Source organism: Andrena cerasifolii, unplaced genomic scaffold, assembly GCF_050908995.1.
Source record: "Andrena cerasifolii isolate SP2316 unplaced genomic scaffold, iyAndCera1_principal scaffold0134, whole genome shotgun sequence".
NCBI classification, from domain to species: Eukaryota; Metazoa; Arthropoda; class Insecta; order Hymenoptera; family Andrenidae; genus Andrena; species Andrena cerasifolii.
In genome coordinates, this window is record NW_027485027.1 from 26,366 (window position 1) to 52,820 (window position 26,455).

The 26,455-nt window shown below is 42.5% G+C and overlaps 1 protein-coding gene across 1 annotated transcript; it reads right to left on the reverse strand.

The window, feature by feature from the left end:
- Positions 1-17,565: 17,565 nt before the first annotated feature.
- On the reverse strand, positions 17,566-26,022 carry LOC143378083 (uncharacterized). Its single transcript, XM_076829922.1, has 2 exons — positions 25,380-26,022; positions 17,566-19,902 (listed from the first exon to the last, which is right to left on the reverse strand). The coding sequence occupies exons 1-2, from the start codon at positions 25,397-25,399 to the stop codon at positions 18,057-18,059; spliced, it is 1,866 nt and encodes a 621-aa protein (XP_076686037.1). The 5' UTR covers positions 25,400-26,022; the 3' UTR covers positions 17,566-18,056.
- Positions 26,023-26,455: the final 433 nt, after the last annotated feature.

Here is a 26,455-nt window from a genome sequence, read left to right on the forward strand (position 1 = left end):
TTCGAAAATTCTGCGTCTCTTCGTGAAACTGTCACTGTCTCGAAACACCTGCGCCACTTCTCGCTCTTTGATTTGCTCTCCGGAGACATTACTTTGTTCCATCTCTTTCGACGGCATGTTCTCCTGTTACAAAGCCCAATTTTGTGTATTCTCGAAATTTTCGCCAGATTCTGTCCAATAAATCAGGAGAAAATGAAGTGGAAAGAGGTATACTAAATTTGAGCTTCAAAGGCATCGCCTTAAAGTTGCAAATAAGAGGCGCAGGCCTTTCAAGAGGCGTTCGAAAATTCTGCGTCTCTTCGTTAATCAGTCACTGTCTCGAAACATCTGCGCCACATCTCGCTCTTTGATTTGCTCTCCGGAGACGTTACTTTGTGCCATCCCTTTGGACGGCATGTTCTCCTGTTACAAAGCCCAATTTTGTGCATTCTGAAAATGTTCGCCAGATTTTGGCCAATATATCAGGAGAACATGAAGTGGAAAGAGGTATACTAAATTTCAGCTTCAAAGGCATCGCCTTAAAGTTGCAATTAAGAGGCGCAGGCCTTTCAAGAGGCGTTCGAAAATTCTGCGTCTCTTCGTTAATCAGTCACTGTCTCGAAACATCTGCGCCACATCTCGCTCTTTGATTTGCTCTCCGGAGACGTTACTTTGTGCCATCTCTTTCGACGGCATGTTCTCCTGTTACAAAGCCCAATTCTGTGGATTCTGAAAATTTTCGCCAGATTTTGGCCAATATATCAGGAGAACATGAAGTGGAAAGAGGTATACTAAATTTCAGCTTCAAAGGCATCGCCTTAAAGTTGCAAATCAGAGGCGCAGGCCTTTCAAGAGGCGTTCGAAAATTCTGCGTGTCTTCGTTAAACAGTCACTGTCTCGAAACATCTGCGCCACATCGCGCTCTTTGATTTGCTCTCCGGAGACATTACTTTGTGCCATCTCTTTCGACGGCATGTTCTCCTGTTACAAAGCCCCATTTTGTGCATTCTGAAAATGTTCGCCAGATTTTGGCCAATATATCAGGAGAACATGAAGTCAAAAGAGGTATACTAAATTTCAGCTTCAAAGGCATCGCCTTAAAGTTGCAATTAAGAGGCGCAGGCCTTTCAAGAGGCGTTCGAAAATTCTGCGTCTCTTCGTTAATCAGTCACTGTCTCGAAACATCTGCGCCACATCTCGCTCTTTGATTTGCTCTCCGGAGACGTTACTTTGTGCCATCCCTTTGGACGGCATGTTCTCCTGTTACAAAGCCCAATTTTGTGCATTCTGAAAATGTTCGCCAGATTTTGGCCAATATATCAGGAGAACATGAAGTGGAAAGACGTATACTAAATTTCAGCTTCAAAGGCATCGCTTAAAAGTATCTAATCAGAGGCGCAGGCCTTTCAAGAGGCGTTCGAAAATTGTGCGACTCTTCGTTAAACAGTCACTGTCTTGAAACATCTGCGCCACTTCTCGCTCATTGGTTTGCCCTCCGGAGACGTTACTTTGTGCCATCTCTTTCGACGGCATGTTCTCCTGTTACAAAGCCCAATTTTGTGTATTCTCGAAATTTTCGCCAGATTTTGGCCAATAAACCAGGAGAAAATGAATTGGAAAGAGGTATACTAAATTTCAGCTTCAAAGCATCGCCTTAAAGTTGCAAATAAGAGGCGCAGGCCTTTCAAGAGGCTTTCGAAAATTCTGCGTCTCTTCGTGAAACTGTCACTGTCTCGAAACACCTGCGCCACTTCTCGCTCTTTGATTTGCTCTCCGGAGACATTACTTTGTTCCATCTCTTTCGACGGCATGTTCTCCTGTTACAAAGCCCAATTTTGTGTATTCTCGAAATTTTCGCCAGATTCTGTCCAATAAATCAGGAGAAAATGAAGTGGAAAGAGGTATACTAAATTTCAGCTTCAAAGGCATCGCCTTAAAGTTGCAAATAAGAGGCGCAGGCCTTTCAAGAGGCGTTCGAAAATTCTGCGTCTCTTCGTTAATCAGTCACTGTCTCGAAACATCTGCGCCACATCGCGCTCTTTGATTTGCTCTCCGGAGACGTTACTTTGTGCCATCTCTTTCGACGGCATGTTCTCCTGTTACAAAGCCCAATTCTGTGGATTCTGAAAATTTTCGCCAGATTTTGGCCAATATATCAGGAGAACATGAAGTGGAAAGAGGTATACTAAATTTCAGCTTCAAAGGCATCGCCTTAAAGTTGCAAATAAGAGGCGCAGGCCTTTCAAGAGGCGTTCGAAAATTCTGCGTCTCTTCGTTAATCAGTCACTGTCTCGAAACATCTGCGCCACATCGCGCTCTTTGATTTGCTCTCCGGAGACGTTACTTTGTGCCATCTCTTTCGACGGCATGTTCTCCTGTTACAAAGCCCAATTCTGTGGATTCTGAAAATTTTCGCCAGATTTTGGCCAATATATCAGGAGAACATGAAGTGGAAAGAGGTATACTAAATTTCAGCTTCAAAGGCATCGCCTTAAAGTTGCAAATCAGAGGCGCAGGCCTTTCAAGAGGCGTTCGAAAATTCTGCGTGTCTTCGTTAAACAGTCACTGTCTCGAAACATCTGCGCCACATCGCGCTCTTTGATTTGCTCTCCGGAGACATTACTTTGTGCCATCTCTTTCGACGGCATGTTCTCCTGTTACAAAGCCCAATTCTGTGGATTCTGAAAATTTTCGCCAGATTTTGGCCAATATATCAGGAGAACATGAAGTGGAAAGAGGTATACTAAATTTCAGCTTCAAAGGCATCGCCTTAAAGTTGCAAATAAGAGGCGCAGGTCTTTCAAGAGGCGTTCGAAAATTCTGCGTCTCTTCGTTAATCAGTCACTGTCTCGAAACACCTGCGCCACTTCTCGCTCTTTGATTTGCTCTCCGGAGACATTACTTTGTTCCATCTCTTTCGACGGCATGTTCTCCTGTTACAAAGCCCCATTTTGTGCATTCTGAAAATGTTCGCCAGATTTTGGCCAATATATCAGGAGAACATGAAGTCAAAAGAGGTATACTAAATTTCAGCTTCAAAGGCATCGCCTTAAAGTTGCAATTAAGAGGCGCAGGCCTTTCAAGAGGCGTTCGAAAATTCTGCGTCTCTTCGTTAATCAGTCACTGTCTCGAAACATCTGCGCCACATCTCGCTCTTTGATTTGCTCTCCGGAGACGTTACTTTGTGCCATCCCTTTGGACGGCATGTTCTCCTGTTACAAAGCCCAATTTTGTGCATTCTGAAAATGTTCGCCAGATTTTGCCAATATATCAGGAGAACATGAAGTGGAACATCCCTCCCCCCTTGGGGAGGAAAAGCCATAGCTTTTTCTGCCGATGATAAACTATCTTAGGGAAATCCCAAAACTCGTAATGGTTGGATTGGTTATCATCGACTTACATGTGGTTTTTCTTAACTAGCTTATAATGGTATATTTTAAAGAGAATTAGTGGAAGACGTTTCCTCCTTACTAACTATTTTGATTATCGCTTCGGGTTTTTGTGTTGTTTTGTCGCGACTCGTGTTGTCTGTGGTACAGTGTCGTGGTGTTTTTGCTTTGCAGCGTACAATGCATTTGTAAAGTGCGAACATACATAGTGTAGTTGTGATAAATCCCGTCACAGAGGATAGTGTAAAGAAGCTATAGTGATACTCGGTTGGTATAATCTCGGGTTTTTCTAAATCGTTTTGTAAGTCTTCTAATTTTTTACTAACTTTATTTAATTCTTCCGGGTGTTTGATTATTCTTTTAAGTTCAAAATTGGTATGTCGGTACGAATTTACAGTGGTCTGTGGAAACGTAATTTCGTCTAGTGTCAAATTGTAACCAGGTAAGTAGTTCCATGTTTTTTCTATTCCGTATTGTTTTCCGGTTTCTATCGTAAATTCGGCGGTAGTGATAGTACATTTATTTCTTATCGTTATTATACCAGAGTCCTTAATACTATACATGTTTGTGTTTTTATCGCCGCAGGTTACTGCTAGTTGTATTTGTTTCGGTGCGATATAAATCCATGTGCCCGGTTGTTGTAATTCTATCAGGATCGTGTGTTTCAGTGTCATGATTCGTATTTTACAATTGTTCGGTTTTTGCGTCAATTTTGTGTACAACTGTACTTCGCAGGGTCCGTATGGTATCGCTTTGAACATTGGATGGTTTGAGGTGCAGAGATATAGCTCGTTTATAGTTTTACATTCTGTTAGGTCTTGTTTGCTTAGTTGTATGTAATCTTGCACCGAGGTGTCGAGTACCACGTATGAGTCGAGGGGTTCTATATACGCGTAGAACGAATCGTTTACCTTTGTGGGTACCGGGTGTACCTTGCTTAATTTGAATTTCTTTGCGCTCAACAATGGGATATCTAGTACTACGGTAATTGATTTCGTATCCGAAAATGCGGAAAGTGTAAGGATGTCGTATAGGACGTGCATATTTTCTAGTTTTATTCCGATCGGGAAGTCTAATCCTTGCGGGATGTGAGCGAGTGCTGAAGTGAGGTATGTTATGATTTGTGCCGGTGGCATTAATTGTGGGTTAAGGACTCCTTTCTTTATATCCATTATGAATTCTAACAAGTCTTGTGTGTCACGCAGGAGTGTTTCCGCGACGCTATTTATTAGTATGAGGTTTTCGTCTATTGTCTCTCGAAATCTAGTAATGTCAGTCGTCTGTTGTAGTAAGTATTGAATTTGCCAAGTTGCGTTTAAAAGGGTTTTTTCATTTTCTTGTACGTTGTGTATAGTTTCATTTAGAAGTTCGGCGTTAGCTCTTACAATTTGCATTTGCCCTTTGATTGTATTCTTTAATCTACTGTCTTGTCTTTTTAGGAAGTCTATTTGGTCGTTGATTATCTTTCTGTCTTCGGAATCCATTAGTCCGAAGAGTGATTTGCCTATGTAACCTAATCCGTCTATTAGCCCGCGACGCTGTTTTGGTGCGGAGCTTATGGTTTGTTGGACGTAAGTAAGGAATTTGGTTACGCGGTCTACTTTGCTTTGAATTTTCGTGCCAAACGTTTTACAGAATTTTTGTAAGTTATTAGTAGAAGGTGTTTTACACTGAGCAAGTATGTCATATAGTGCTGCCTGGAGATTTGATTCGCGTCGGTAAATGTACGATATGTCTAAGTGTAGTATTAGTTTCCAACTATCCCGGTAAATCTGTAGATCGCCTAAGTTTTCGAAGTAAATGCCCGGGTGATCTTGAAATTCTTTTATAGCGAAGTCTGTGTCGGGGGTTGTTCCTCCTATGAGTAGTGTCGCCAATTGTAGGACGGTAATCCTGTAAAATATAATGTCGAGGTGTAGTCGACGCATCTTTCTGTTCGTCGCGAAGTCTCTTGTCTTGCGTGTGTTTCGCGTGCGCGAGATAAAATTTTGTTAACGTAAGGCAGTTCTTCCTTGCAAGAGACTCGATTGTCTCGTCGCTTCTCATTCCGTTGTGATCAGTTGCGACATCATGTTGTGTTTCTTAAGCCTTCCTCGCGAGCTCGCGCTGTTTTTACTGGTACGTTTAGTGCAAGTTGTTGGGTGTTTTGTGTTTTGGTGGAAGTGCGTAGGGTTTTTATAATTGGTTTCCTCTTTTCTTAAATTTTTAGTGTTTGGAATATCCGGCGCCGTCCGGGTTTATGAGTATTGGGTACAGGCGGGCGGTGCGGGAGTACCGCTCGGCGCGGCGTCAAATCGCCGCCGAAAACGCTGAATGGTTGGACGCGGAGGACGCGTGGGGGATACGGGCACTTTACGGTGAGTATCAAATGTTTTTGTCGGTTAGGTGTTTTTTGTTTCTAGTGCAATTTTCTATTTTGGTTATTCCGCGTCTGGTTATTGTTCCAGAACGTCATGGCGATCGTTTTCCGGAACCCTTCACGCGGCCAGGTCCGTGGTTTCTATTATAGGCGCGCTTGGGGGGTGACACACACACATATTAATTTGGACTCATATATCCTAAATTGAATAAATTTTTTCTCCTCCCCCTTTTTTTTTTTCAATAGTTTGTCTGCGTACCGTTACTTTCCTTCACTACTGCGACCGTTTCCTTGTTCCTGTCCTATTCTATGAAGTGTTTTAACCGGTTTGCGTGTACGCGGCGCGTTTTTCGTCCCTTTCCTATAGTGTAGTTATTATTGTCGTGCGTGTTTTGAATTGAGTAGGGTCCTATCCACGCGGGTGTTAGTTTTTTCGATCGTCCGCGTCTCACTGTCTCGTCGTGTAGGAGTACTTGCTCCCCAATTTTGAAAAATTTGTTAGCTGTCCTTTTATCATATTGCCTTTTTGACTTGTCCTTATTGATCCCTATAGTTTCGCGCGCGATGCTATTCGTGGACCGTAGTCTTTCGCGTAATTCTTCAGCGTATTTGTCGTAGGTGTATGTTAGTTGCGGTGCTTGGTTTAATGAGGTTGGTAAGGAAGCTTGTCTTCCGAAAACGAGTTCGTAGGGCGTGTAGCTAGTAGACGTGTGAGGGGTAGTATTGTATGTGAACATCGCGTACGGTAGCCATTCATCCCAGTCAGTCTGGTCTTCTGCGATATAGTTCTTTAAATATTCTGCCAGCGTGCGGTGGCTTCTTTCTAGCGCTCCGTTCGATTGGGGGTGGTAGGCTGTAGTTTGGATTTTGTCGATTTTTAGTAACCTACATACGTTTTTAAAGACTTGGCTTAGAAAATTAGTTCCTTGATCTGTTAGTACTCGCTGCGGAATGCCGTATTCGCAAATTATTTTAGTAACGAATTCTCTAGCTACGGTATCCGCTTCTTGGTTCTCGAGGGGTATGGCCTTACTGAATTTGGTTAAAAGATCTTGAAAGGTTAATATGTATTTGTTTCGTCTGCCGGTCTCGGGTAAAGGTCCTACGATGTCTAGTGCGCATTTCTCGAATGGTTCCGTGGGAGTGTCTGTAATAACCATGGGGGTTTTGGTTATTCTCGATAGCTTATTTCTTTGGCATTTTTCACATCTAGAGATGTACTTTTCTACGTCTTGTCGCATTCCTGGCCACGAATGATTTAATTTTATGCGTTCTAGGGTCCGTTTTACCCCTAAGTGTCCACCCAGAGGTGTGTCGTGGAATTCGCGTAGCACTCGAAGTTTTTCGTCCTCCGTGTATGTTGCGTTGTCCGTTTCTCCATTCGATCGGGGCTTCTCTTGTTCACTGTCGTCTTCGCTGGCGCCGGCTATTGTTTCGTTGTCGATCTTTTGTTTCACTCCGCGCGTTATCGCGAACATTCTGCTAAGGGCGTCCGCGTTCCTATTCGTTTTTCCGGCCTTATAATCGATGCTATAGTCGTATTCTGCTAATTTCAACTTCCATCTCATTAATCTAGAACCGGGGTCCTTTACGTTGAAAAGCCAAGTGAGTGGCTTATGGTCCGTCACGATTTTGAATTTAGTGCCGTATACGTATGGTCTGAAGTGTTGCGTTGCCCATACGATGGCTAACAATTCCTTTTCGATGGTGCTATAATTCTCTTCCGCCTTATTCAATACTCTACTCGCGTACGCTATTGGCAAATCTTGTCCTATTTTTCCTTGCGATAATACTGCTCCTATCGCTTTTCCGGAAGCGTCTGTTGTTAGAACAAACGGTTTTGAGAAATCTGGATATTGCAATACTGGTGCTGTCGTTAATTTTTCTTTTAGAATCTCGAGAGCTTCCTGCTCCTGTGCAGTCCATCTGAATGCTTGGTCTTTCTTTAACAGTTGTGTCAAAGGTTTTGCAATCTGTGAAAACTCCGCTATGAATCTCCTATAATATCCAGCTAGGCCTAAAAAGGATTGCACGTCTTTTATTCCTTTAGGTACCGGGAAGCTTCGGACAGCTTCTAGTTTAGATGGGTCTGGCTTGATGCCGTTTTCGGTTATTATGTGTCCTAGGTATATTGTTTCTTTGCGTAGGAATTCGCACTTGTTGGGTTGAAGTTTTAGGCCACTTTCTTGTATGCGTTCGAATACGAGTTCTAATCGTTCTTGGTGCTCCTTCAATGAGCGTCCGTAGACGACTATGTCGTCTAAATACACGAAACATTTTATTCCCTGTAAGCCTGACAGTACGGTGTTCATTAACCTTTGAAATGTCGCGGGAGCGTTTTTAAGCCCAAATGGCATTCTATTATACTCGAAATGTCCGTATGGCGTCGAGAATGCGGTTTTTTCACGATCTTCCTCCTTCATAGCTATTTGATGGAACCCTGAAGCTAAATCTAAGGTTGAGAAATATTTTGCTCCGCCTAATTGATCTAAAATATCTGTTATATTCGGCAAGGGATACGAATCGCCTATCGTCGCGTCGTTTACCTTTCTGAAATCTACTACCACTCTTAGCCTGCGTTTACCTGTAGCATCTGGTTTTTTCGGGACTACTAGCAAGGGAGCGTTCCATTGGCTGGCGCTTGGTCTAATTATTCCTTCTTTTACCATTTCCTGAACTTGTTTATCTACTTCTTCCGTATGCGCTTGAGGTAGTCTATACGGCTTCACGTATATAGGTTTAGTACCTTGGGTTAGAGTAATTGAGTGTTCCGCTTTTTTGGAGTATCCTAGTTTGTCTCCTTCTAATCCGAATATTTCATTGTATTTTTCGCAGAGCTCGAGTAAGCTGGTTTTTTCTTCGCTATTTAAGTGTTCGGTCCTGAGGCTTTCGCGCAAGATTTGCATTCTATTTCTCCCGTGTACAGCGTGTACCATATGTGTCGGCGTGTCGCGATCTTTGTCGCAGGTCGCGTCCGTCGGGTCAACGTTTTCGCTCGTCAGTGATTCTAATGTCACGGTCGGCGTACTGATAAGAACTTCGTCTGCTGTGGTGTTCATTATGCTTATTATGCATTTTCCGTCATTGCCTATCGTTAATGAGTTCCCTATGAGTATTCCTGGCTTGATCGGCTGTCCCTCTACTATTCCTTCTCCTTTTTCCGTCGTTTTGGCTAAGAGAATTGTTTCTGATCGCGGTTTTAATGTTACGTTGCCTCCTCCAGAGTAGGGGAACCGTGTTCCGTACAATTCTATTCCTTGATTTGCCCGAATGCATACGTCGTGCTTAGTCATGAAATCTTGTCCCAGAATTCCGTCTGCTTCTAATGGGAAGTCATCTCTCACTAACCGACAGGGATGCGTTATGAGTTTGTTTCCGACCTCTACGTTTAATTGTATTAGGCACAGCGTTTTGATTTCCATTGGGGCTATTCCTCGCAAGGACACTATTTCGTCTTGGGCGTGGACGTCGCCCAGCACCTTCCCTATCTTTATTAGTGTAATATCGGCACCGGTGTCGACTAGCAGGCTCGCTTTTCCTTTTACTAGTTCTGATGCTCTGATTTCGACGGTGTTTTCTATTTTGGAAGTCATTACTAGATTCGCTCGATACGAATCCACTCTAGGCCCTGTGTTAGTCTGTCTATCGTCGGTTGTCCCGTGGCCCGTGTTTGGGTAATCTCGATTCCCGCTATGTGATTCTCGGCCCGGAGTTCTGCTAAAATTCTGTCTAGAGTCGTCGCGCCTGTAACTCGTGTTTGTATAGCGCGGTCTATTTTCTCGTTCGTTTGCCCTTTCTCTGGCCCTGCATTCCCTGATTTGGTGTCCTGGTTTCTTGCAATAGTGGCAGACTACTGTGACGCGCTGTACTTCCCTTTTTATGTGCGTCTGTTGCGGCTGATAGTTTATTCGCGGCATGCTTAATCGCGTATAGCAATTCCTCGCCAAATGCCCTAATTTATTGCAGCGTTCGCAGCGCGGTACGTTAGATCCTTCTCTTCTTTTGGGTTGATCATCGAGCTTCCTAAAATTTCGCGAGGTGTTTAGACCCATCGCTTGTTCCTCCTCTATAGCTGCGGCGATAGCTGCATTTAGCGTTGCGTAATTTCGAGACCTTATGATCGTTCTCAGTTTTAAATTCAACCCGAGGGTGAAAACATCGAGGGCGCGTTCTTGCACTGATTCTGTTAACGCGTTATTTACTTCGTCGCTGTTCCCTGGTTTTACCGATAGTTCCGATAATTCCCCAGCTAATTCTTCTACTCTACACGCGAATAATTTTACGCTTTCGCCTTCTCGTTGGTGGCAGGCATGAAACTCTGCTCCAACTGCTCCTATTGATCTTTTGTCTACGAATAGTGAAGTTAAGATGTCCTTTAATTTATCGAAAGTATCTATATCTTTGTACTCTAATACCTTGGCTGCTTTGCCTTTAATTTTTGTACCTATCACTGTTTTCAAGAATCGTGGCAATTCATTCGCGGGGACAAACTCCGAGGCGCTTGTATAAGACTTCAAAAATTCTGCAAGTTCGTCTGACGATTTTCCTACGAATTTGTCGACTAACGACAGCGCGGTAGATAATAATTTTACGTTTGGTACCGGGAGGCTACTTCCCGCGTTTAGCGACATTTCGCTTTCTTCTGTTCCTTCTATGTCCAACAAACTAAAATCCGCTAGCACGATCGGGTATTCTCTATTCGGTGTTACAAAGTTTTCCGGAGACGATTCGGCACTTGAATCGTCGTCTTTTCTAACGCTTAGTCGCAACGGCGGCGGTCGAAGTGTTCGGCGAGACGATCTTGGATGGTCTATAGAAGGTAGAAGGTCTAATTCTTCGCGTTCGAAAGTTAGCTTTTTATTGAAAAATGATTCGAATGATCTCGACAAACTTCTTTGACCCGGGAGTTTGAATCGATTTGCGCGTTCTTCTTCTATAGACATGCATGTACCGTTTCTATTTTTATATTGGACTCTGGTTTACAATATGTACGTTTGCGCTATTCTGTTACTCACAAGGCTGCTCGCAACCACATGTCGTCGGCTCGGTCAGGCGTCCTCTCGTCTGTGAACCAACGGCGGTGATAAGCTGAAACTGGACCCAGCAAGGTCGATTCGTACAGCTGTTCGCTGCGTGCTCCGACGGCTGCTTCCCGTGAACGGCTCTCCGTCCGTCCTTCAGGTGCGGCTCCTACAGGTTCCTCGGTCTCCAAGTCCTCTCGTGCGTCCTGATCCTCAGATCAGTGACGTCCTCGTAGATGGATTTGGTGTTTGATAGACGGTAGTTTCACCCGTTCACTCTCAGGCTGATTTTACTCGACACCAGGCTCGTCGTCGTTCGGGCTGCGTCGAACGTCTTCTCAAAGGCCGTTCCTCGGTCCTCTGTGCTACCTCGGTAGCGACGATGGCCTGTTTTGGTCTACGAGATTGCGATGATCCAATAATCTTGTCGGAGGTAGTTCAACCTCAGTCGACGTCGATCAATCGGTTGCGTCAAGGCTCGGTAAAATCTTTACGATGCAGATCCCACCGCTGCCACCAATTTTGTTGTGCCCTGCGTGATGGCTCGCAAGGCTGGTACGGGATCTGGCGTAATCGTGGGTTCGGGAGTAATTAAAGGATGAGAATCCACCGGATGAACTACACCAAGTGTGATTAAACCCAAAGACTAAGTCTTTATTCAAAAACACTTAAACTAGACCGGAGTGTACAAGTAGGAATTAACCGTGTTAACTGGTCGAGAGTCGGCTCTAGGGTCTCTCGATTTGCGGCGGCAAATCGGTTTTTATTGCGCTATTGGGCGTGGTGCCGTCGCTTCGCGTTGCCGTGCATGGTCACGTTGCAACGCTCGCAATTTCGCTGATTTTGTAGTTTCGCGCTTTGCCTCGCAACTGATTTTGCTTAGGAACGTCTCGAACGTTCTGGAGTAGTATAATGGTTAATATGAAGTATAATATGTCGCGTGACACGTGTGCTTGGGCGTTGCCTGGGCACAACACGAGTAAAACGAGTAAAACGAGTAAAACGAGTAAAACGAGTAAAACGAGTAAAACGAGTAAAACGAGTAAAACGAGTAAAACGAGTAAAACTAGCAAAACTAGTAAAACGAGCAAAACTAGTAAAACGAGTAAAACGAGTAAAACGAGTAAAACGAGTAAAACGAGTAAAACGAGTAAAACGAGTAAAACGAGTAAAACGAGTAAAACGAGTAAAACGAGTAAAACGAGTAAAACGAGTAAAACGAGTAAAACGAGTAAAACGAGTAAAACGAGTAAAACGAGTAAAACGAGTAAAACGAGTAAAACGAGTAAAACGAGTAAAACGAGTAAAACGAGTAAAACGAGTAAAACGAGTAAAACGAGTAAAACGAGTAAAACGAGTAAAACGTGTAAAACGAGTAAAACGAGTAAAACGAGTAAAACGAGTAAAACGAGTAAAACGAGTAAAACGAGTAAAACGAGTAAAACGAGTAAAACGAGTAAAACGAGTAAAACGAGTAAAACGAGTAAAACGAGTAAAACGAGTAAAACGAGTAAAACTAGTAAAACGAGCAAAACGAGCAAAACTAGTAAAACTAGTAAAACGAGGAAAACGAGTAAAACGAGTAAAACGAGTAACACGAGTAAAACGAGTAAAACGAGTAAAACGAGTAAAACGAGCAAAACTAGTAAAACGAGCAAAACGAGCAAAACTAGTAAAACGAGTAACACGAGTAAAACGAGTAAAACGAGTAAAACGAGTAAAACGAGTAAAACTAGTAAAACGAGCAAAACGAGCAAAACTAGTAAAACGAGTAAAACGAGTAAAACGAGTAAAACGAGTAACACGAGTAAAACGAGTAAAACGAGTAAAACGAGTAAAACGAGTAAAACGAGTAAAACGAGTAAAACGAGTAAAACGAGTAAAACGAGTAAAACGAGTAATACGAGTAAAACGACTAAAACGAGTAAAACGAGTAAAACGAGTAAAACGAGTAAAACGAGTAAAACGAGTAAAACGAGTAAAACGAGTAAAACGAGTAATACGAGTAAAACGACTAAAACGAGTAAAACGAGTAAAACGAGTAAAACGAGTAAAACTAGTAAAACGAGCAAAACGAGTAAAACTAGTAAAACTAGTAAAACTAGTAGAACGAGTAAAACGAGTAAAACGAGAAAAACGAGAAAAACGAGTAAAACGAGTAACACGAGTAAAACGAGTAAAACGAGTAAAACGAGTAAAACGAGTAAAACGAGTAAAACGAGTAAAACGAGTAAAACGAGTGAAACGAGTGAAACGAGTGAAACGAGTGAAACGAGTGAAACGAGTGAAACGAGTGAAACGAGTGAAACGAGTGAAACGAGTAAAACGAGTATAACGAGTAAAACGAGTAAAACGAGTAAAACGAGTAAAACGAGTGAAACGAGTAAAACGAGTGAAACGAGTAAAACGAGTGAAACGAGTAAAACGAGTGGAACGAGTGAAACGAGTGGAACGAGTGAAACGAGTGGAACGAGTGAAACGAGTGGAACGAGTGAAACGAGTGAAACGAGTAAAACGAGTGAAACGAGTAAAACGAGTAAAACGAGTAAAACGAGTAAAACGAGTCAAACGAGTCAAACGAGTGAAACGAGTCAAACGAGTCAAACGAGTGAAACGAGTCAAACGAGTGAAACGAGTGAAACGAGTAAAACGAGTGAAACGAGTGAAACGAGTAAAACGAGTAAAACGAGTAAAACTAGTAAAACGAGTAAAACGAGTAAAACGAGTAAAACGAGTAAAACGAGTAAAACGAGTAAAACGAGTAAAACGAGTAAAACGAGTAAAACGAGTAAAACGAGTAAAACGAGTAAAACGAGTAAAACGAGTAAAACGAGTAAAACGAGTAAAACGAGTAAAACGAGTAAAACGAGTAAAACGAGTAAAACTAGTAAAACGAGCAAAACGAGTAAAACGAGCAAAACTAGTAAAACGAGGAAAACGAGTAAAACGAGTAAAACGAGTAAAACGAGTCAAACGAGTAAAACGAGTAACACGAGTGAAACGAGTGAAACGAGTAAAACTAGTAAAACTAGTAAAACGAGTAAAACGAGTAACACGAGTAAAACGAGTAACACGAGTAAAACGAGTAAAACGAGTAAAACGAGTAAAACGAGTAAAACGAGTAAAACGAGTAAAACGAGTAAAACGAGTAAAACGAGTAAAACGAGTAAAACGAGTAAAACGAGTAAAACGAGTAAAACGAGTAAAACGAGTAATACGAGTAATACGAGTAAAACGAGTAAAACGACTAAAACGACTAAAACGAGTAAAACTAGTAAAACGAGTAAAACGAGTAAAACGAGTAAAACGAGTAAAACGAGTAAAACGAGTAAAACGAGTAAAACGAGTAAAACGAGTAAAACTAGTAAAACGAGCAAAACGAGCAAAACTAGTAAAACTAGTAAAACGAGGAAAACGAGTAAAACGAGTAACACGAGTAAAACGAGTAAAACGAGTAAAACGAGTAAAACGAGTAAAACGAGCAAAACTAGTAAAACGAGCAAAACGAGCAAAACTAGTAAAACGAGTAACACGAGTAAAACGAGTAAAACGAGTAAAACGAGTAAAACGAGTAAAACGAGCAAAACGAGCAAAACGAGCAAAACGAGCAAAACGAGCAAAACGAGCAAAACGAGCAAAACGAGCAAAACGAGCAAAACGAGCAAAACGAGCAAAACGAGCAAAACGAGCAAAACGAGTGAAACGAGTGAAACGAGTAAAACGAGTGAAACGAGTAAAACGAGTGAAACGAGTAAAACGAGTGAAACGAGTGAAACGAGTGAAACGAGTAAAACGAGTAACACGAGTAACACGAGTAACACGAGTAACACGAGTAAAACGAGTACAACGAGTAAAACGAGTAAAACGAGTAAAACGAGGAAAACGAGTAAAACGAGTAAAACGAGTAAAACGAGTAAAACTAGTAAAACTAGTACAACTAGTAAAACGAGTAAAACGAGTAAAACGAGTAAAACGAGCAAAACGAGCAAAACGAGCAAAACGAGCAAAACGAGCAAAACGAGCAAAACGAGCAAAACGAGCAAAACGAGCAAAACGAGCAAAACGAGCAAAACGAGCAAAACGAGTAAAACGAGTAAAACGAGTAAAACGAGTAAAACGAGTAAAACGAGTAAAACGAGTAATACGAGTAAAACGAGTAAAACGAGTAAAACGAGTAAAACGAGTAAAACGAGTAAAACGAGTAAAACGAGTAAAACGAGTAAAACGAGTAACACGAGTAAAACGAGTAAAACGAGTAAAACGAGTGAAACGAGTAAAACGAGTAACACGAGTAACACGAGTAACACGAGTAACACGAGTAAAACGAGTAAAACGAGTAAAACGAGTAAAACGAGTAAAACGAGTAAAACGAGTAAAACGAGTGAAACGAGTGAAACGAGTGAAACGAGTGAAACGAGTGAAACGAGTGAAACGAGTGAAACGAGTAAAACGAGGAAAACGAGGAAAACGAGGAAAACGAGGAAAACGAGGAAAACGAGGAAAACGAGTAAAACGAGTAAAACGAGTAAAACGAGTAAAACGAGTGAAACGAGTGAAACGAGTGAAACGAGTGAAACGAGTGAAACGAGTGAAACGAGTAAAACGAGGAAAACGAGGAAAACGAGGAAAACGAGGAAAACGAGGAAAACGAGGAAAACGAGTAAAACGAGTAAAACGAGTAAAACGAGTAAAACGAGTAAAACGAGCAAAACGAGCAAAACGAGCAAAACGAGCAAAACGAGTAAAACGAGTAAAACGAGTAAAACGAGTAAAACGAGTAAAACGAGGAAAACGAGTAAAACGAGTAAAACGAGTAAAACGAGTAAAACGAGTAAAACGAGTAAAACGAGTAAAACGAGTAAAACTAGTAAAACTAGTAAAACGAGTAAAACGAGTAAAACGAGTAAAACGAGTAAAACGAGTAAAACGAGTAAAACGAGTAAAACGAGTAAAACGAGTAAAACGAGTAAAACGAGTAAAACGAGTAAAACGAGTAAAACGAGTAAAACGAGTAAAACGAGTAAAACGAGTAAAACGAGTAAAACGAGTAAAACTAGTAAAACTAGTCAAACTAGTCAAACTAGTCAAACTAGTAAAACTAGTAAAACGAGTAAAACGAGTAAAACGAGTAAAACGAGTAACACGAGTAAAACGAGTAAAACGAGTAAAACGAGTAAAACGAGTAAAACGAGTAAAACGAGTGAAACGAGTGGAACGAGTGAAACGAGTGGAACGAGTGGAACGAGTGAAACGAGTGGAACGAGTGGAACGAGTGGAACGAGTGGAACGAGTGAAACGAGTGAAACGAGTAAAACGAGTAAAACGAGTAAAACGAGTAAACGAGTAAAACGAGTAAAACGAGTAAAACGAGTAAAACGAGTAAAACGAGTAAAACGAGTGAAACGAGTGAAACGAGTGAAACGAGTGAAACGAGTGAAACGAGTGAAACGAGTGAAACGAGTGAAACGAGTGAAACGAGTGAAACGAGTAAAACGAGTGAAACGAGTGAAACGAGTAAAACGAGTAAAACGAGTAAAACGAGTAAAACGAGTAAAACGAGTAAAACGAGTAAAACGTGTAAAACGAGCAAAACTAGCAAAACGAGTAAAACGAGCAAAACGAGCAAAACTAGTAAAACGAGTAAAACGTGTAAAACGAGTAAAACGAGTAAAACGAGTAAAACGAGTAAAACGAGTAAAACGAGTAAAACGAGTAAAACGAGTAAAACGAGTAAAACGAGTAAAACGAGTAAAACGAGTAAAACTAGTAAAACTAGTAAAACTAGTAAAACGAGTAAAACGAGTAAAACGAGTAAAACGAGTAAAACGAGTAACACGAGTAAAACGAGTAAAACGAGTAAAACGAGTAAAACGAGTAAAACGAGTAAAACGAGTAAAACGAGTAAAACGAGTATAACGAGTAAAACGAGTAAAACGAGTAAAACGAGTAAAACGAGTGAAACGAGTAAAACGAGTGAAACGAGTAAAACGAGTGAAACGAGTGAAACGAGTAAAACGAGTGGAACGAGTGAAACGAGTAAAACGAGTGAAACGAGTAAAACGAGTAAAACGAGTAAAACGAGTCAAACGAGTGAAACGAGTCAAACGAGTCAAACGAGTCAAACGAGTCAAACGAGTGAAACGAGTCAAACGAGTGAAACGAGTAAAACGAGTGAAACGAGTGAAACGAGTGAAACGAGTGAAACGAGTGAAACGAGTAAAACGAGTAAAACTAGTAAAACGAGTAAAACGAGTAAAACGAGTAAAACGAGTAAAACGAGTAAAACGAGTAAAACGAGTAAAACGAGTAAAACGAGTAAAACGAGTAAAACGAGTAAAACGAGTAAAACGAGTAAAACGAGTAAAACGAGTAAAACGAGTAAAACGAGTAAAACGAGTAAAACGAGTAAAACGAGTAAAACTAGTAAAACGAGCAAAACGAGTAAAACGAGCAAAACTAGTAAAACGAGGAAAACGAGTAAAACGAGTAAAACGAGTAAAACGAGTCAAACGAGTAAAACGAGTGAAACGAGTGAAACGAGTGAAACGAGTGAAACGAGTAAAACGAGTAAAACGAGTAAAACGAGTAAAACGAGTAAAACGAGTAAAACGAGTAAAACGAGTAAAACGAGTAAAACGAGTAAAACGAGTAAAACGAGTAAAACTAGTAAAACGAGCAAAACTAGTAAAACGAGTAAAACGAGTAAAACGAGTGTTGTGCCCTGCGTGATGGCTCGCAAGGCTGGTACGGGATCTGGCGTAATCGTGGGTTCGGGAGTAATTAAAGGATGAGAATCCACCGGATGAACTACACCAAGTGTGATTAAACCCAAAGACTAAGTCTTTATTCAAAAACACTTAAACTAGACCGGAGTGTACAAGTAGGAATTAACCGTGTTAACTGGTCGAGAGTCGGCTCTAGAGTCTCTCGATTTGCGGCGGCAAATCGGTTTTTATTGCGCTATTGGGCGTGGTGCCGTCGCTTCGCGTTGCCGTGCATGGTCACGTTGCAACGCTCGCAATTTCGCTGATTTTGTAGTTTCGCGCTTTGCCTCGCAACTGATTTTGCTTAGGAACGTCTCGAACGTTCTGGAGTAGTATAATGGTTAATATGAAGTATAATATGTCGCGTGACACGTGTGCTTGGGCGTTGCCTGGGCACAACATCCCTCCCCCCTTGGGGAGGAAAAGCCATAGCTTTTTCTGCCGATGATAAACTATCTTAGGGAAATCCCAAAACTCGTAATGGTTGGATTGGTTATCATCGACTTACATGTGGTTTTTCTTAACTAGCTTATAATGGTATATTTTAAAGAGAATTAGTGGAAGACGTTTCCTCCTTACTAACTATTTTGATTATCGCTTCGGGTTTTTGTGTTGTTTTGTCGCGACTCGTGTTGTCTGTGGTACAGTGTCGTGGTGTTTTTGCTTTGCAGCGTACAATGCATTTGTAAAGTGCGAACATACATAGTGTAGTTGTGATAAATCCCGTCACAGAGGATAGTGTAAAGAAGCTATAGTGATACTCGGTTGGTATAATCTCGGGTTTTTCTAAATCGTTTTGTAAGTCTTCTAATTTTTTACTAACTTTATTTAATTCTTCCGGGTGTTTGATTATTCTTTTAAGTTCAAAATTGGTATGTCGGTACGAATTTACAGTGGTCTGTGGAAACGTAATTTCGTCTAGTGTCAAATTGTAACCAGGTAAGTAGTTCCATGTTTTTTCTATTCCGTATTGTTTTCCGGTTTCTATCGTAAATTCGGCGGTAGTGATAGTACATTTATTTCTTATCGTTATTATACCAGAGTCCTTAATACTATACATGTTTGTGTTTTTATCGCCGCAGGTTACTGCTAGTTGTATTTGTTTCGGTGCGATATAAATCCATGTGCCCGGTTGTTGTAATTCTATCAGGATCGTGTGTTTCAGTGTCATGATTCGTATTTTACAATTGTTCGGTTTTTGCGTCAATTTTGTGTACAACTGTACTTCGCAGGGTCCGTATGGTATCGCTTTGAACATTGGATGGTTTGAGGTGCAGAGATATAGCTCGTTTATAGTTTTACATTCTGTTAGGTCTTGTTTGCTTAGTTGTATGTAATCTTGCACCGAGGTGTCGAGTACCACGTATGAGTCGAGGGGTTCTATATACGCGTAGAACGAATCGTTTACCTTTGTGGGTACCGGGTGAACCTTGCTTAATTTGAATTTCTTTGCGCTCAACAATGGGATATCTAGTACTACGGTAATTGATTTCGTATCCGAAAATGCGGAAAGTGTAAGGATGTCGTATAGGACGTGCATATTTTCTAGTTTTATTCCGATCGGGAAGTCTAATCCTTGCGGGATGTGAGCGAGTGCTGAAGTGAGGTATGTTATGATTTGTGCCGGTGGCATTAATTGTGGGTTAAGGACTCCTTTCTTTATATCCATTATGAATTCTAACAAGTCTTGTGTGTCACGCAGGAGTGTTTCCGCGACGCTATTTATTAGTATGAGGTTTTCGTCTATTGTCTCTCGAAATCTAGTAATGTCAGTCGTCTGTTGTAGTAAGTATTGAATTTGCCAAGTTGCGTTTAAAAGGGTTTTTTCATTTTCTTGTACGTTGTGTACAGTTTCATTTAGAAGTTCGGCGTTAGCTCTTACAATTTGCATTTGCCCTTTGATTGTATTCTTTAATCTACTGTCTTGTCTTTTTAGGAAGTCTATTTGGTCGTTGATTATCTTTCTGTCTTCTGAATCCATTAGTCCGAAGAGTGATTTGCCTATGTAACCTAATCCGTCTATTAGCCCGCGACGCTGTTTTGGTGCGGAGCTTATGGTTTGTTGGACGTAAGTAAGGAATTTGGTTACGCGGTCTACTTTGCTTTGAATTTTCGTGCCAAACGTTTTACAGAATTTTTGTAAGTTATTAGTAGAAGGTGTTTTACACTGAGCAAGTATGTCATATAGTGCTGCCTGGAGATTTGATTCGCGTCGGTAAATGTACGATATGTCTAAGTGTAGTATTAGTTTCCAACTATCCCGGTAAATCTGTAGATCGCCTAAGTTTTCGAAGTAAATGCCCGGGTGATCTTGAAATTCTTTTATAGCGAAGTCTGTGTCGGGGGTTGTTCCTCCTATGAGTAGTGTCGTCAATTGTAGGACGGTAATCCTGTAAAATATAATGTCGAGGTGTAGTCGACGCATCTTTCTGTTCGTCGCGAAGTCTCTTGTCTTGCGTGTGTTTCGCGTGCGCGAGATAAAATTTTGTTAACGTAAGGCAGTTCTTCCTTGCAAGAGACTCGATTGTCTCGTCGCTTCTCATTCCGTTGTGATCAGTTGCGACATCATGTTGTGTTTCTTAAGCCTTCCTCGCGAGCTCGCGCTGTTTTTACTGGTACGTTTAGTGCAAGTTGTTGGGTGTTTTGTGTTTTGGTGGAAGTGCGTAGGGTTTTTATAATTGGTTTCCTCTTTTCTTAAATTTTTAGTGTTTGGAATATCCGGCGCCGTCCGGGTTTATGAGTATTGGGTACAGGCGGGCGGTGCGGGAGTACCGCTCGGCGCGGCGTCAATTCGCCGCCGAAAACGCTGAATGGTTGGACGCGGAGGACGCGTGGGGGATACGGGCACTTTACGGTGAGTATCAAATGTTTTTGTCGGTTAGGTGTTTTTTGTTTCTAGTGCAATTTTCTATTTTGGTTATTCCGCGTCTGGTTATTGTTCCAGAACGTCATGGCGATCGTTTTCCGGAACCCTTCACGCGGCCAGGTCCGTGGTTTCTATTATAGGCGCGCTTGGGGGGTGACACACACACATATTAATTTGGACTCATATATCCTAAATTGAATAAATTTTTTCTCCTCCTTTTTTTTTCCAATAGTTTGTCTGCGTACCGTTACTTTCCTTCACTACTGCGACCGTTTCCTTGTTCCTGTCCTATTCTATGAAGTGTTTTAACCGGTTTGCGTGTACGCGGCGCGTTTTTCGTCCCTTTCCTATAGTGTAGTTATTATTGTCGTGCGTGTTTTGAATTGAGTAGGGTCCTATCCACGCGGGTGTTAGTTTTTTCGATCGTCCGCGTCTCACTGTCTCGTCGTGTAGGAGTACTTGCTCCCCAATTTTGAAAAATTTGTTAGCTGTCCTTTTATCATATTGCCTTTTTGACTTGTCCTTATTGATCCCTATAGTTTCGCGCGCGATGCTATTCGTGGACCGTAGTCTTTCGCGTAATTCTTCAGCGTATTTGTCGTAGGTGTATGTTAGTTGCGGTGCTTGGTTTAATGAGGTTGGTAAGGAAGCTTGTCTTCCGAAAACGAGTTCGTAGGGCGTGTAGCTAGTAGACGTGTGAGGGGTAGTATTGTATGTGAACATCGCGTACGGTAGCCATTCATCCCAGTCAGTCTGGTCTTCTGCGATATAGTTCTTTAAATATTCTGCCAGCGTGCGGTGGCTTCTTTCTAGCGCTCCGTTCGATTGGGGGTGGTAGGCTGTAGTTTGGATTTTGTCGATTTTTAGTAACCTACATACGTTTTTAAAGACTTGGCTTAGAAAATTAGTTCCTTGATCTGTTAGTACTCGCTGCGGAATGCCGTATTCGCAAATTATTTTAGTAACGAATTCTCTAGCTACGGTATCCGCTTCTTGGTTCTCGAGGGGTATGGCCTTACTGAATTTGGTTAAAAGATCTTGAAAGGTTAATATGTATTTGTTTCGTCTGCCGGTCTCGGGTAAAGGTCCTACGATGTCTAGTGCGCATTTCTCGAATGGTTCCGTGGGAGTGTCTGTAATAACCATGGGGGCTTTGGTTATTCTCGATAGCTTATTTCTTTGGCATTTTTCACATCTAGAGATGTACTTTTCTACGTCTTGTCGCATTCCTGGCCACGAATGATTTAATTTTATGCGTTCTAGGGTCCGTTTTACCCCTAAGTGTCCACCCAGAGGTGTGTCGTGGAATTCGCGTAGCACTCGAAGTTTTTCGTCCTCCGTGTATGTTGCGTTGTCCGTTTCTCCATTCGATCGGGGCTTCTCTTGTTAACTGTCGTCTTCGCTGGCGCCGGCTATTGTTTCGTTGTCGATCTTTTGTTTCACTCCGCGCGTTATCGCGAACATTCTGCTAAGGGCGTCCGCGTTCCTATTCGTTTTTCCGGCCATATAATCGATGCTATAGTCGTATTCTGCTAATTTCAACTTCCATCTCATTAATCTAGAACCGGGGTCCTTTACGTTGAAAAGCCAAGTGAGTGGCTTATGGTCCGTCACGATTTTGAATTTAGTGCCGTATACGTATGGTCTGAAGTGTTGCGTTGCCCATACGATGGCTAACAATTCCTTTTCGATGGTGCTATAATTCTCTTCCGCCTTATTCAATACTCTACTCGCGTACGCTATTGGCAAATCTTGTCCTATTTTTCCTTGCGATAATACTGCTCCTATCGCTTTTCCGGAAGCGTCTGTTGTTAGAACAAACGGTTTTGAGAAATCTGGATATTGCAATACTGGTGCTGTCGTTAATTTTTCTTTTAGAATCTCGAGAGCTTCCTGCTCCTGTGCAGTCCATCTGAATGCTTGGTCTTTCTTTAACAGTTGTGTCAAAGGTTTTGCAATCTGTGAAAACTCCGCTATGAATCTCCTATAATATCCAGCTAGGCCTAAAAAGGATTGCACGTCTTTTATTCCTTTAGGTACCGGGAAGCTTCGGACAGCTTCTAGTTTAGATGGGTCTGGCTTGATGCCGTTTTCGGTTATTATGTGTCCTAGGTATATTGTTTCTTTGCGTAGGAATTCGCACTTGTTGGGTTGAAGTTTTAGGCCACTTACTTGTATGCGTTCGAATACGAGTTCTAATCGTTCTTGGTGCTCCTTCAATGAGCGTCCGTAGACGACTATGTCGTCTAAATACACGAAACATTTTATTCCCTGTAAGCCTGACAGTACGGTGTTCATTAACCTTTGAAATGTCGCGGGAGCGTTTTTAAGCCCAAATGGCATTCTATTATACTCGAAATGTCCGTATGGCGTCGAGAATGCGGTTTTTTCACGATCTTCCTCCTTCATAGCTATTTGATGGAACCCTGAAGCTAAATCTAAGGTTGAGAAATATTTTGCTCCGCCTAATTGATCTAAAATATCTGTTATATTCGGCAAGGGATACGAATCGCCTATCGTCGCGTCGTTTACCTTTCTGAAATCTACTACCACTCTTAGCCTGCGTTTACCTGTAGCATCTGGTTTTTTCGGGACTACTAGCAAGGGAGCGTTCCATTGGCTGGCGCTTGGTCTAATTATTCCTTCTTTTACCATTTCCTGAACTTGTTTATCTACTTCTTCCGTATGCGCTTGAGGTAGTCTATACGGCTTCACGTATATAGGTTTAGTACCTTGGGTTAGAGTAATTGAGTGTTCCGCTTTTTTGGAGTATCCTAGTTTGTCTCCTTCTAATCCGAATATTTCATTGTATTTTTCGCAGAGCTCGAGTAAGCTGGTTTTTTCTTCGCTATTTAAGTGTTCGGTCCTGAGGCTTTCGCGCAAGATTTGCATTCTATTTCTCCCGTGTACAGCGTGTACCATATGTGTCGGCGTGTCGCGATCTTTGTCGCAGGTCGCGTCCGTCGGGTCAACGTTTTCGCTCGTCAGTGATTCTAATGTCACGGTCGGCGTACTGATAAGAACTTCGTCTGCTGTGGTGTTCATTATGCTTATTATGCATTTTCCGTCATTGCCTATCGTTAATGAGTTCCCTATGAGTATTCCTGGCTTCATCGGCTGTCCCTCTACTATTCCTTCTCCTTTTTCCGTCGTTTTGGCTAAGAGAATTGTTTCTGATCGCGGTTTTAATGTTACGTTGCCTCCTCCAGAGTAGGGGAACCGTGTTCCGTACAATTCTATTCCTTGATTTGCCCGAATGCATACGTCGTGCTTAGTCATGAAATCTTGTCCCAGAATTCCGTCTGCTTCTAATGGGAAGTCATCTCTCACTAACCGACAGGGATGCGTTATGAGTTTGTTTCCGACCTCTACGTTTAATTGTATTAGGCACAGCGTTTTGATTTCCATTGGGGCTATTCCTCGCAAGGACACTATTTCGTCTTGGGCGTGGACGTCGCCCAGCACCTTCCCTATCTTTATTAGTGTAATATCGGCACCGGTGTCGACTAGCAGGCTCGCTTTTCCTTTTACTAGTTCTGATGCTCTGATTTCGACGGTGTTTTCTATTTTGGAAGTCATTACTAGATTCGCTCGATACGAATCCACTCTAGGCCCTGTGTTAGTCTGTCTATCGTCGGTTGTCCCGTGGCCCGTGATTGGGTAATCTCGATTCCCGCTATGTGATTCTCGGCCCGGAGTTCTGCTAAAATTCTGTCTAGAGTCGTCGCGCCTGTAACTCGTGTTTGTATAGCGCGGTCTATTTTCTCGTTCGTTTGCCCTTTCTCTGGCCCTGCATTCCCTGATTTGGTGTCCTGGTTTCTTGCAATAGTGGCAGACTACTGTGACGCGCTGTACTTCCCTTTTTATGTGCGTCTGTTGCGGCTGATAGTTTATTCGCGGCATGCTTAATCGCGTATAGCAATTCCTCGCCAAATGCCCTAATTTATTGCAGCGTTCGCAGCGCGGTACGTTAGATCCTTCTCTTCTTTTGGGTTGATCATCGAGCTTCCTAAAATTTCGCGAGGTGTTTAGACCCATCGCTTGTTCCTCCTCTATAGCTGCGGCGATAGCTGCATTTAGCGTTGCGTAATTTCGAGACCTTATGATCGTTCTCAGTTTTAAATTCAACCCGAGGGTGAAAACATCGAGGGCGCGTTCTTGCACTGATTCTGTTAACGCGTTATTTACTTCGTCGCTGTTCCCTGGTTTTACCGATAGTTCCGATAATTCCCCAGCTAATTCTTCTACTCTACACGCGAATAATTTTACGCTTTCGCCTTCTCGTTGGTGGCAGGCATGAAACTCTGCTCCAACTGCTCCTATTGATCTTTTGTCTACGAATAGTGAAGTTAAGATGTCCTTTAATTTATCGAAAGTATCTATATCTTTGTACTCTAATACCTTGGCTGCTTTGCCTTTAATTTTTGTACCTATCACTGTTTTCAAGAATCGTGGCAATTCATTCGCGGGGACAAACTCCGAGGCGCTTGTATAAGACTTCAAAAATTCTGCAAGTTCGTCTGACGATTTTCCTACGAATTTGTCGACTAACGACAGCGCGGTAGATAATAATTTTACGTTTGGTACCGGGAGGCTACTTCCCGCGTTTAGCGACATTTCGCTTTCTTCTGTTCCTTCTATGTCCAACAAACTAAAATCCGCTAGCACGATCGGGTATTCTCTATTCGGTGTTACAAAGTTTTCCGGAGACGATTCGGCACTTGAATCGTCGTCTTTTCTAACGCTTAGTCGCAACGGCGGCGGTCGAAGTGTTCGGCGAGACGATCTTGGATGGTCTATAGAAGGTAGAAGGTCTAATTCTTCGCGTTCGAAAGTTAGCTTTTTATTGAAAAATGATTCGAATGATCTCGACAAACTTCTTTGACCCGGGAGTTTGAATCGATTTGCGCGTTCTTCTTCTATAGACATGCATGTACCGTTTCTATTTTTATATTGGACTCTGGTTTACAATATGTACGTTTGCGCTATTCTGTTACTCACAAGGCTGCTCGCAACCACATGTCGTCGGCTCGGTCAGGCGTCCTCTCGTCTGTGAACCAACGGCGGTGATAAGCTGAAACTGGACCCAGCAAGGTCGATTCGTACAGCTGTTCGCTGCGTGCTCCGACGGCTGCTTCCCGTGAACGGCTCTCCGTCCGTCCTTCAGGTGCGGCTCCTACAGGTTCCTCGGTCTCCAAGTCCTCTCGTGCGTCCTGATCCTCAGATCAGTGACGTCCTCGTAGATGGATTTGGTGTTTGATAGACGGTAGTTTCACCCGTTCACTCTCAGGCTGATTTTACTCGACACCAGGCTCGTCGTCGTTCGGGCTGCGTCGAACGTCTTCTCAAAGGCCGTTCCTCGGTCCTCTGTGCTACCTCGGTAGCGACGATGGCCTGTTTTGGCCTACGAGATTGCGATGATCCAATAATCTTGTCGGAGGTAGTTCAACCTCAGTCGACGTCGATCAATCGGTTGCGTCAAGGCTCGGTAAAATCTTTACGATGCAGATCCCACCGCTGCCACCAATTTTGTTGTGCCCTGCGTGATGGCTCGCAAGGCTGGTACGGGATCTGGCGTAATCGTGGGTTCGGGAGTAATTAAAGGATGAGAATCCACCGGATGAACTACACCAAGTGTGATTAAACCCAAAGACTAAGTCTTTATTCAAAAACACTTAAACTAGACCGGAGTGTACAAGTAGGAATTAACCGTGTTAACTGGTCGAGAGTCGGCTCTAGGGTCTCTCGATTTGCGGCGGCAAATCGGTTTTTATTGCGCTATTGGGCGTGGTGCCGTCGCTTCGCGTTGCCGTGCATGGTCACGTTGCAACGCTCGCAATTTCGCTGATTTTGTAGTTTCGCGCTTTGCCTCGCAACTGATTTTGCTTAGGAACGTCTCGAACGTTCTGGAGTAGTATAATGGTTAATATGAAGTATAATATGTCGCGTGACACGTGTGCTTGGGCGTTGCCTGGGCACAACACGAGTAAAACGAGTAAAACGAGTAAAACGAGTAAAACGAGTAAAACGAGTAAAACGAGTAAAACGAGTAAAACGAGTAAAACGAGTAAAACGAG